Genomic DNA, 12,670 nt, shown 5'->3' on the forward strand with positions numbered 1-12,670 from the left:
GGTGAATATGGGACAGAGGATTGCCCGCAATGGGTTGCTTCCTTTTTGCTCATCCCCTTCCCCATCATGGATTGTCAGGCTTTTCCATTCAGTTTTGCCACTGGAATTTGGACATTATTATCTCTTAGTATGCATGAGTTGGTGTTAAGAAGCCCACTAGAAGCAGAAGCTAAAAACAAGGGTAGAGAAGAAAGGGGTTAATAATCCAATGTGTTTTGCAAGAATCCAAACCAATGGGGGGAAACTATTTGAGAATGTTGATAGCAGCTCAGCCCTCTCTTCAAACCCTAGACCTGGGGAGGAGAAAATTTGGGATTCTTCCTGCTTTTCCCTCCCCATGCATGAATCTTGCTGTCATTCTGGCTTCTGAAAAATGATGTTTCAAGCACCAGCAGTCTTGCATGCAATGCAGGGTGCAGAGATCTTCAGGAGATGTTCTGTTTTTGTTTGTTTTTATGTTGTACATCATATGGATTTTTAAAAAAGCATTAAGCTATTTATATTTTAAATAATACATTCTTATGGCTATATGTATAAAAAAAAACTTGCATCTGACACTTTCCCCAAACATGTGAGGTGTGAGAGGGCCTTTCATATACATTAGCATGGGGAATCAGTAACCGTCAAGATGTTGCTGGACCAAATCTCCCATTATCCCTAACTGTTGACCATACTGGCACTAATGGGAATTGGAGTCCAAACACTTTCGGGAGTGGGACAGGTTCTTCATTGATATTGGCCAGTTGAATCTTAATGTTGGCCAGTTCTGCCAGTGGAACTATATTCAGACTGTAGCACTGAATGGCTGAGAGGATTTTATTGATTCAGCCTCTAGCACAAAAAAAAGCCTAAGAAGTTGAAGTGTTTCCAGACGTAAGAGTGGTCATTCTTCAGACATGAACAGTTTTCATTGACCAATGCAAAACACTTTTATCCACAAATGTTCTCCTATTATTATTCCAGGGATCCTAGCCTGTTCTTTAGCCCTTTTTACCTACTGTCATGTAACTTCCTATATAGCCAATATATCCTTCATTTTTACTACACATTTATAGCCCTGCTTTGCAATTAGAACAGTGCCTGGATGGCACTGATCCAAACTGCTATCACTTCTGCTGGTAAATACATAAAGGTTTTTCTTTAATCAAATCTAATTTAGGTGTACTGAATGTAATTTGCATTATTAAGACTTGACCTTCCATTAGTGTTCATGTTTTAATTGTACCTTATTAAAATGCAGTTGTATTTTCAGTTACAGCTTATTGTTGATGTTTACTTTTTTTACAAATATTTTAACATAAGATTGTATATTTCAGTGCGCAAAGTTACCTTCAGATGTGTACTGCCATAAAAAGCACCTCCTTCTGTAGTTCTCTGCCGCCTCTCCCTACTGAATGCAGTGAATTAGATGGTGATCTGAACTCCTTGCCTATAATCTTTGAAGATCGGTATCTAGATTCTGTTACTGAAGGTAAATCATTGGGTTTTGTCTTGGGGTGGGGGGTTGAAATAAAAGTTTAGAAATTTTCTGTCCTGAAAAAATATGAGCATGGTGCCCTCCAGATGTTGTGTAATTACAGCTCCCATCAGCCAGCCAGCATGGCCAATGGACAAGGATGATAGCCCTACAACATATTGATGGCATCATGTTGGCTACCCTTGCTTTTACACATTGAAACATACTATAGCCAGAATCTTAAGGGTGTGTGCACTGAAGCTTTTGTGGCTTCCATTTCTCACTGCCAGTCCTTTCGCAGCATTGGGGGCCTAACCTGATATTTGAGAGAATCTTCTCAGGTCGTATATGGTACTACATGGTACGACAGTTACAAGGGAAGTCTCAAAAAACCTATTGCAAATGTGAAAAGTTCACCACCTTCCCCTAGAACTCAGCATATTTAAATAATAATTAATATTTAAAAATGCATAAATTGTCTGCTTTATTTATTGGTTGACAAGAGTCTGGAGAATGGCCATAGCTTAGTAGTATAGCACATGTTTTATATGCAAAAGTTGCCAGGTTCAGTCCCTGGTACCTGCAGGTAGAGCTGGGAAATCCCTGTGCTACCAGTCAGTGTAGACAATAATGGTCTGATTCAATATAATGTGGTTTCCTATTTATCTAGAGATAAATAAATGCTCTTGAAACACATTCTTCACTTACTCATATTTTAAATCTAAAAACTGCAATTTAGTAAAAGTTTCAGGTGTGTAATAAGTTACATTGTCTTGCCTTTTTATTTTAAATAAGAGATGGATGTACCCTGGCTGACAGCTCATCAGAAGTCTGACTCCAAGAAGCCAGATAAACCAGAATCTGAAGAAAGTTTTATGGCTAGCCCGGATTTGAAAAACAGACCTTCAGTTGCCTCCCATGCTTGGCACTCAGAAAGTGAAAAACAGTTCACCAAGTCTGCAAAAGCGCAGTGTCAAGAGGCAAACAAATCCAAAGTTAAGGTTACTAAATTGATGAAAACAATGAAACCTGAAAATCCCAAAAAATTAGTAAAACAAAACTCTAAGGACTCTGTAGTCCTCGTAGGCTACAAATGCTTGAAAAGTGCAGTACCTGAGGACATCTCAAAGTGCTTTGAAGGTATGCCTTCATTGGACCAGAAAGAAGGGCTGGATTCTGCAGTTGGTGGCCATGCTTCCGATGCGAAGAACTTAATGAGGCAAATCAGCCAGAAAGAGTTTAGAAGTTTACCATGTAGAACTGAACAAAGAACTGCCAAACTGGAAGGGAATGAGGAAAGCCACCCCAGTGCTATCATCTCTCATTGTGCAAATTCAATTCTTTTGAGTAAATCTGATACCCTCCAAGCAGGCATTGGGGGTACTCATGGGGGCAGCAGCTTGACCCCCAGAAGTACTGTTGAAGACTCTTTTGGTTCACCAGGGGTTACAAAAATAGAAGTAAAACCATATTGTAGAAATATTTGTGGAGGAGATAAAGTTTTTGTTCGCATTGGATTACAGACAGAAGGCTCACGTAGAGAGAATTTGCAGGAGCCCACCTTTGAAAGTTCAGAACGCGAAAGAAAACCTAAATCAGAAGAACCGCAGCTTGAAAAGGAAGTTGTACAAGAAACAAACTTCCAGCATACTGAGGATTCCTTCACAAGGGTTGGCACCAACCTGCCCATTCAATCTACAAAAGAAACTTCTGTTGCAGTTTTAGGTGGAGACGTACTTAAGTTACCTGATGTTAGTATTACCTATGCTTCATCTAGGTTTTCGGATTCTGGTGTAGAAAGTGAACCTAGTTCTTTTGCAATGCATCCAAGTACAGATGTGGGTCTTGAAACTCCTCAAGGGCAAAGTGCATGCAACAATGAAATAATATTTCCTCAACTATTGCTTAAACCAGATAATAATATTAAAAACCCAGTAGAAAGTCATTGCACTGAAAGTACGAGTGCTGTTAGTGAAATACAGTCCTCCCTGACATCAATAAACTCTCTGCCTTCTGATGATGATCTGTCCCCTGATGAAAACTCAAAGATATCCGATGTACCTGAATGCCAATTAAGTGATAGCAAAACTGTTTTAGACCTGGGAGCAATTGAGTTGACAACATGTGATGACAGTGAAGAAACAAAGGTTTTGCCACAGCAGTGTGTAGGGTATTCGGGCAACGAAGCGGCATTTCTGCCTTCCTCATCAGATAAAAAATGTCCACTGCAACTTTATGAAAGTACATCTGAGGATGTGAACTCTCACAACCTGCAACTGAATATTGGTGCAATTTGTAATGATTCTCAAAGACTTGATAAAAACTTGCACAGTGTGGAAAAAGCAAGTGAAATTCCTTCAGGAGTTGTTTATCTGGGCAAGTCCTGTGTTGTTTCGGGTTCAGTGTCTAGTTATCCAGAGGGCAGCGTGAAGCAACCAAGTGAAAGAAAATGTAGTGATTCTTTAGAGCAAAAACAACTGTCTGATCAGTTGTCAGCTGCAAAAGATGAAAATCTCACAAGCACGAACATTGTATCCTTGGAAGGAGGTAATGATATGCTGAAGCAAGGACTTGTAGAAAACTACTTTGGCAATCAAAGCAGTACAGATATTTCCAAAATACATTCTGCTGACAATAGCAGTACAGTTAGCCCTCAAAGGGGAACAATCTGTTCTAATTCAACAGAAGAGGAGGAGGAAGAGGAGGAGCAAGATCAAGACATGGTTGAAAATGGTTATTTTGAGGAAGCAGATGATAGTAATTTGTATGGAGCCACAAATGATGCTGAGGAGGATCTTGACCTAGCATTTGTGGGACCTTTTATAACAGAAATATTGAATAGTGATTTTTTTGAGGAGGCAACAGACGTGGCTCCACTGTGTGCTCCAGGTAGTTTGGCTGCTCCCACTGCATTGAAAGGCTATCCGTGTGGTGTGTTATGGTCTTCAAAAGACAAATCGAATGCAGTTCTCAAGCAACCCTGCAGCATGTCCTGCAGTACAGCTTCTTCTGTCTCCTGGTATGAGTATTCTCCCAAGCCACAAAAGCTAGCGTAAGTGCTATGGTTTAAAACAATTGTTTTTAAAACCCAGTTTAAAAGGAAAATATACAAACTTCATTTGCATTTTATTTTTTGGGTTTGGTTGTTGTTTGCTACTGTTTTCTTCATTTTGCTACACCTAGAATTCCAGGTTATTTCCACATTAAATATATGAAAGTTTTGAGGTATGTGCATAATGACCAGGACTGTGATCCACCTGTGAAGGGTGAGGAAGATTATTTTGAACAGAGTTGAATTGAGCAAACTTGCTGCTAGAATGAAAGTATAATCCACCTTAGATATGTTCTTGACCTTTGTTTCATCATGAAATTTTTAAAAAAGCTCTAGCAGCACACTATACATACACACCGCAGCTTGCAATTCCGTATGGGAGGAAGATTCCCACTAATACCAATAGCAAGTGCATGGGGTAGTCCAATTCTGCTTGGGACCATGGTAGGGGCAAAAGGTTAAAGCCCCCATCTTGCCATGACACAGATGCAATCCAGCTTCCCTGGTGCTGGCTTTTTTTTTTTTTTTTCTAAAACCCAACTGTGCAGTGTCAAACCATGTTACAACCTTCACAACTCGTTTGGCCCCCAGCTTCAGCATTTTCAGTATGGGGTCCATTTCTGCAGAGATGGTTTGCTGGGTGTTGCTTTTCATCGTGAATTGCATCCTGATTGCTAAATAAGACATGAATTGGAGCATCAGGAATTATTTTTAAATTCTAAGCAGCTTATTAAAGTCTCAATTTCCTGGGTTTTTCTGCAAGTGAAATAGTTGTCACAGCATAGCACAATACCAATACAACATGGTCACATGAAATGCTGCAAACCAAGATGGTTGTGTAAAGGTCTGCAGCCTTGTGCAGGTATTGATCTTTGCTGAATGTGACAGAGATATTGCCTGTGCTGCTTCTAGAATAGAAATGGCAGCTAGAGGATTCAAATTGAAGGTGGTATGGAGATTATTGCCTTTTTAAAGCATTTTTGCCACGAGGAATTATCTGTCACTAATGCTGTGAACTGCTGCGAGTGGTATGGTGTTGTAACTAATTGATTTTTCAGCATAGCAAATGGGATTGCAGTACCTTGCAAAGGGTTAGGCTGTAGCTATATTGCAAAAGCCATATTTTGGGTGGGGAATGTGTTGGCCTTAAGTAATTTGGTGAGCACATACTCTCAAGGCTTTCTGATCAGAGATACTGGATTTTCAGTGGGCTATAATTTTAAATATAGATGAACGGCAAGTTAAACAAATCAAATGAATGTAACGTACTTTCATTTACCAAACTGAGTTAAATAAAATCTGCTTGTTTTAGATTCCTTCATGCTAAAGAGGAACTGAAACTACTTCAGCTCCCTGGATTTATGTATAGTGATGTTCCCAGACTGGCATCTTCAGTACCTTATTTCAGCACAGAAGAGGAGGAAAGTTCAGATGATGGCATTCATCTCATAGTTTGTGTGCATGGCCTCGATGGTATGTTCTAGCAGCTGATAATGGATTAGAAAATGCTTTAGGTTTCCGATAAAGTTTTGGTTTAGATTGAGAATTTTCACTAAACCAGAAGTAGCCAATGTGATGCCAGGTGTTTTGGGCTACAGCTCACATCATCCCATATAACCCATGGTCAGGGATGATGGGAGTTGTAGTCCACCACATATGGAGGGGTACCACATTGGCTACCCCTGCTTTAAATAATACTGGAGAAAAACAGGTTTATTTAAGCATAGATATCCTACCTGTATCTCCTGGCCTCAGCAGGTAGCATTTATAGCTTTGTAGGCCCGGTGTCAAGAGAACTATGTTCTTAACAAATCTTTGTGAAGGCCACTGTTGCAAGATACCATTAAACCTAGGTGATTTGTACATTTAGGAATAATGAAAACATGCTTTTAAAAGTTATTTTTTAAAAATCCCCTTTATGCCACAGGCTATCAGTGGCAGTCTTTGGGCTCTCACATTTCAGTGGTGCCCTATGTAATGCTAAAATTTGCTTTCCCACATCTCTCACACACCATTCTGCAACATTATTGTAGCTCCTCCTGCACTCAGTGCGACCACATGGAAAGCATTTAGCACAGCATGTTAAAACTAAAAGATTTTTTCTTAATTGAATTTGATAACATTTTGAGAAGGCTTTTCCTACAACTCTCTGATCAGGCATAATTGAAAATGAGAAATGCAATGGGAAAAAGGAAGGAATGCACTTATTAATAAGAAATCACACAAGAATGATTTCACATGCAATTTAATATGCCTATTAAGTGACTTAATATTTTAAATGGAATAAGTTTAGAACCAGGCTCTGGTGACTAATGGAGTTGTCAACTTTTACTGGCTTTTGCTGCTTCTCTACCTGTAAAAAATGGTTAGTTGAGTAACATAAGCAGGGGTCATCGTGTTTCTCAGGCCCCACAATCACGCCATCTGATTTCTGCACATGCTATGCTTGTTAAAGGTGAGGGTTTTAAGGCAATTGGCAAGCATAACCTTTAAAAGTTACAATGGGGGGGGGGAGGAAATTTAGCAAATAAAGTACAGTCTCACTGTTGCACCTAAATGTCCCTCCTTTTTCCTGAAAGCTGTCCTGTGCCTTCAAAAGCTGCCCATCAGAAATCCAGCTGCTGGGTACCTTAAAGATATCACCATGCCCCAAAATGCTTTTCAAACAGTTTTGACTTATCTCCTGTCATTCCTTCTTTCCATCTCATTTACACCTAACTTCTAACGTCGTGACGTATTTGAAATGTAAACTCTGGTCTGTGAGGATCTTATCTAGTAACAAGAAGGTTCTAAACTCCCAGGGGCTAAGACTGGTCAGAAACTGTTTACTTTTTTATATAAAAACTAAAAGTATATTGTACAACTCAAGGGTAAAAGCACATACAGTGCTACCTTGGTTTAAGAACAGCTTAGTTTATGAACAACTTGGATTAAGAACGCTGCAAACCTGGAAGTAGGTGTTTTGGTTTGTGAACTTTGCCTTGGATGCAGAACATGTTCCACTTCCTGTTGAGTGTAAATTGAGTACCCCACTGCTATGGGAAAGCACGCCTTGGTTTAAGAATGCTTTGGTTTAAGAAGGGACTTCCGGAACAGATTAAGTTCTGTACTAGGCATTCCCGTTAACCTAAAACAAGCAGCAGATTTCCTGAAACATTCAGTACAAGTGGCAGAATCTTTCTGGTAAAACAACCCAGTATGGGGGGAAAATGCACAGAACTTGTTAACATGGTGGAATCTCTCCACTTTTAACTTTTAACTCATTCAAAACAAGCCATTTCTTACCCTTTTAAACCCAAATTTGGCACGGACCATCCTCACACTGCCAAGATTGAAAGTAATCAGTTGAGCCATTATTCTAATATAACCCATGAAACCTGTTTCCCACTATATTCTATATTTGGAAGCAAAAACAATGTTTATATTGCAGTTAGCAGATCTTTGATTTTAGTGCAAGTCTCAAACCAAAAGAATACAATTGGCACTTGTACAATGTTACGCATAAGCATTTTAACTTAACATTTTTTGAAAGTAGGCATTTCAAACACCTGATCTTCACTTCTTTATTTTAGGTAATAGTGCAGACTTAAGACTAGTAAAGACTTACATTGAACTTGGCCTTCCTGGAAGCCGTATAGATTTTCTGATGTCTGAGAGAAATCAGGTATTTGCAAGTGCTGAAAAGATTTATTGTTATTATTTCTAATGCAACACCCTATAGTTAGTTCATATAGACTGATTTATCTCTAATTACTAATCTCTTTGTAGGTTGCAAAGTTAACCTTGCAGCTGATGTTACAATCCTGTACCTTTGAGTCCATTTCAATTAACTCAGTGGGACTAACTTATGAGTAGGCATGCATAAGATTGTACCATAGAAATAACTCTGTTTTTACTCTTCACAGAACATATTGTGATGTTCTGCTTGAGTTCTCTCACTGTATGCTAATAAGTGAAAATTTCATTGTGCTTGAGTGGTTTTGCTGTTAAAAGCTGTAGAACAGGCTTCCTCAACCTCAGCCCTCCAGATGTTTTGAGACTACAATTCCCATCATCCCTGACCACTGGTCCTGCTAGCTAGCGATCATGGGAGTAGTAGGCCAAAAACATCTGGAGGGCCGAGGTTGAGGAAGCCTTCTGTAGAATCTGGAATTTTATTTTATAAAGCTTACTTTGCTGTTGCACATAGTCATACTTCTAAGATATTTTGTCTTGAAAACAGAGCCTCTTAAGGAAATAGTATAGTATAGTTTTACCTTTGTATATGAAATGTGGCTGTTTTGAGACATTTAAAGCAAACTATCCTCTGTGAGAAAATTATCCTCTGTACAAAAAGTAGCTCCCCCTCAAAAAAAAATTATTTCATGGGATTACTCTTTATTATCTTTGATAGTTCTTATCTGTGATGTCAGAGCAAATGACTAAGAATTTGTTTTATCGCGAAATGACTTCATTTAGAACACTGAACTTTTCCCCCACAGAATGATACATTTGCTGATTTTGATTCAATGACAGATCGCCTTCTGGATGAAATAATACAATACATTCAAATTTACAGCCTAACAATTTCAAAAATCAGGTAATTGATCCATTTTGTGTTTTATTAGTTTTTCCGGAAAAGCCAACTGCAACTTGTAGCCATGATCTTGGGTTTTAAGTAAAGCACACATTTTGAAGAAACTGCTAAGCTATATCTCCTCACACTTGATTCACGCATTACAGTTTTTTGTACATAAATTTAAGAATCAGAATGTATACTGTTACATTCATGCACATATCTCTTTTATAAATTGGAAAGCTGTGATTGCTCGTTTCCATGAGCAGAACTCTAACTGAAAAAATCTGCTCCAGTGCAGAAGGGCAACTCAGGATCTGAGCCATTCTTTTAAAATGCACCAAAAGCAGGAAACTAGCTGCAGCAGCTCTGGGAGATTTAGATGGCAACGTCCTAAAATAAGTACTGAAGTGAGTCAGTGAAACCCAGGCCACATATACCATAATGCCATTATATAAATTTATGGTGATGCCATACTGAGAGAGTTCTGGTCACATGTCAAAAAGGATAATACTGCTGAAAAAAGGGCAACTAAAATAATCAGAAGTATTGGAGCACCTGTCCTTCAAAGAAAAAGCTTAACATCCAAGGAAATCATTACAAACTGCTATATCAATGGTATATGACTCCACACGGAAAAAGTAAAAATTTCAGTGACCAAAGTGTTTGAGACACGAATGCTTAAAGGCAGATATGGAACATATCTGGTGGACCTGTTGAATAATTAAAATCTTCTGGAGAGAAGATAGTTTGATTAATATAAAGATAGTTTGATTAATAACATTTTACGCTTTGTCATTGGACCCCCTAATAATTTTGTTAAGGTTTATCCACAAATAAACCACAAAGAGTTAAGATAGTAATAGTAGCCTGCTCGAATGGTTGTTGCACAAAAATTGAAAAATAGGTGACGCTACCAGCAGTGAAAGAATGGTTTACAAAAACTGGGAAGGTAGCCACAATGAACAAGCTAATGGAATTAATCAGATTGAGAGAAGGAAGACAAGAAAGATAAATTCAGGATAAATTGAATCCTCTTACTGAATTCATGACGAATAAATATAGCATAAATGTGGATGAATATAATAGTTTTTCTATTCGGTAAAATATTAAGTATAGGAATTAAAATGCAAGTATTTATTATATGTATGTGTTTTTGCTGTCTTATGTTATTAGTGTGTGTATATTTATATATTCATGAGATATCATAAAGTTTATGGCGACCCATCTTAACTGTTCATCTTAAGATTCCTCTGTATTGTAGCTACAAAGGAATGCGGCCAGATTTCAATGCTGTTTGCATCTGTAATTTTACCTGCCTTCACATGATGTCAGGTGATTGGCAGGTGCCATGGCTTAGCCAAAATGGCCTTAAGAACCCAATGGGGAGATGGGCTTAATAAGGCCTGCAGGCTGGATTCTCCTTACCACCGATTTAGAGGCATCTGCAGGAAATGTGTATTATTTGTTGCTGTTTATAGGTCATTGTTTGCACCAGTTTTCATTTGCAAACTTTTTTTAAAAAAAACCCCACTTTCTCTCTCCCCGCCCCCCTTCCTGTCTTCTACAGTTTTATTGGGCATTCATTGGGTAACCTAATAATCCGTTCAGTGCTCACAAGACCTAGGTTTAGATTTTACCTCAGCAAACTTTACACCTTCCTGTCTCTGTCTGGACCACATCTTGGTACACTCTACAACAGCAGTGCTCTTGTTAATACAGGTAAAATAGTTTGTTTCATGTTGAAAGTTCAATGGATGTTTGTGTGAATACATATGTTATGCCTGCCTCTCTCTCTCTCTCTCTCTCATGGAAATGAATGGGGAAGACAGGGTGAAATGCATCTTCTACAAGCACCTGGATGTTTGGGATTTTAAAAAAGAGCTTGGCAGATAATTTTCCGAGAAGTTTTAAATTTAAGCTCTTGGTATAAATTTAGCGGTTGGCATTCATTGGTGATCTACAGGGTATAAGAACAAGAATCTTACTGGATAAGCAGGCATTGTTAATTTCAGAAATTAAAGTTCTTAAATGGAGTTCTTTAGCCCAGAGAACTATTTCAGTCCAAAAATGAAATGTTAATAAATTAGTGATCTGACATGCCAATCAAAATTTCCTTTCTGTAATTGAAATGCCAACTCTACATAAGCAAGACTGTTCAGCGTATATGGGTAGAGAATCTGTATCTAGAGCAGCCAGGATTAAAAAATGATAGATGGCCTTCCCTTCTGTATATTGATGGAAAGGGTAGATATAAGGCTCCTTGCTTTCTTTTCTTAAAACAGGTCTTCTCATGAATATGAGAAGGGTTGTGCATGCGCATATATATATATCTCCACACCCACACCCACACTCTCCTTTCTCCAAATGATCAGAAGTGTGAATATTTGCATTTTGCATTTTAAACCCTGCATAGTAAATTCTCTTATAGATATGCCTCACTTTATAAATATTCTAAAATATTTTTAGAAGTGTTGAACAATAAACAACCCGAAGGTCAACAAACTGAATATTTTCCGATATATAAGGGAACCAAAATAATCCTGCAGGTCCAATGCAGGAATTTTTGTATGTATGTATGTTTCTGTTTATGAAATTCCTTTAGCACCTTTCAGCTAAGTCTTCCAGTGGACTACTGTGTATACTGATAACACATTAAAAGGATGTGAATTGTGAAATGCATAGAACATCCTTGTGATGATGTATGGAATGAACATAAATTGGGGGCTAGGTTACCAGTAACATATCACATTAAGTATTTGAGTAAATATTGTTATGATTCTGCTGTATATACTCACAAGTACTGTATATAAAAATACAGGTCTCTGGTTTATGCAGAAGTGGAAAAAGTCAGGGTCTTTATTGCAGTTGACCTGTCGAGATCATTCAGACCCCCGGCAAACTTTCTTGTACAAACTTAGTAAAAAGGCAGGTAAGCAATATCGAAATCTTTAAGAATATTTTGTTGCTTTTAATTAGTAATGTACTTTGAATTATACATTAATGTGATAACTTGAAACAACTTGGATAGTCATGACCATAAAAATGCTTTTTTCTTGCACCTATGCGGTCACTGATTTTCAATTAAAGCAGGTGTTCTAAAGTTTGCCTTTGTCTTCTGTTTGCCTATGAGGTGTGATACCAGTCCTTTAATGCAGTAATTTATGGCACTGATAGAAAACTTGGAATCTCAATTAGAAGAAAGTTCGTTTACATATAACACCTGTTTTATGTTGTACCCCCCCCCCCCAGGAAGCTCAGTGCTACTTTACATACATTTTGGATTGAAAACTGTATGTGTTAGTTATATTGTATCTTGCTTTAGATTTACCTTTTTTTGTCTTCCCCCAGGTCTGCAGTATTTCAAAAACATAGTATTAGTAGGATCTCTACAAGATCGTTATGTCCCTTATCATTCTGCTCGTATTGAGATGTGTAAAACAGCTTTGAAGGATAAACAGACAGGTAATGGCCAGTACATAGACATCTGTGAAGCAATTTGGCATTTATTCCTTAGACAACATTGAAGAGAATATTCCTATTCCTACATGACTCAGTTTGTGTGGTTTGTTCAGCTTAAAAGCCCTGCTGCTTGTCTTTCCATTAT

General features: G+C 38.1%; 1 protein-coding gene across 3 annotated transcripts in view; it reads left to right on the plus strand.

Annotated features, from left to right (window-relative positions):
- FAM135A (family with sequence similarity 135 member A) overlaps window positions 1-12,670 on the plus strand; it is a 52,319-nt gene that overhangs the window by 36,408 nt on the left and 3,241 nt on the right. For all 3 annotated transcript variants that reach the window (XM_081186907.1, XM_081186909.1, XM_081186908.1), the window contains 8 exons: window positions 1,317-1,471; window positions 2,252-4,508; window positions 5,821-5,981; window positions 8,081-8,172; window positions 8,990-9,087; window positions 10,634-10,785; window positions 11,885-11,995; window positions 12,415-12,528. In XM_081186907.1, coding sequence (XP_081043033.1) covers window positions 1,317-1,471; window positions 2,252-4,508; window positions 5,821-5,981; window positions 8,081-8,172; window positions 8,990-9,087; window positions 10,634-10,785; window positions 11,885-11,995; window positions 12,415-12,528 — 3,140 coding nt within the window. The remainder of the gene's footprint in view (window positions 1-1,316; window positions 1,472-2,251; window positions 4,509-5,820; window positions 5,982-8,080; window positions 8,173-8,989; window positions 9,088-10,633; window positions 10,786-11,884; window positions 11,996-12,414; window positions 12,529-12,670) is intronic.

This window comes from Podarcis bocagei (genome assembly GCF_964188305.1).
Source record: "Podarcis bocagei genome assembly, chromosome: 3".
NCBI lineage: Eukaryota > Metazoa > Chordata > Lepidosauria > Squamata > Lacertidae > Podarcis > Podarcis bocagei.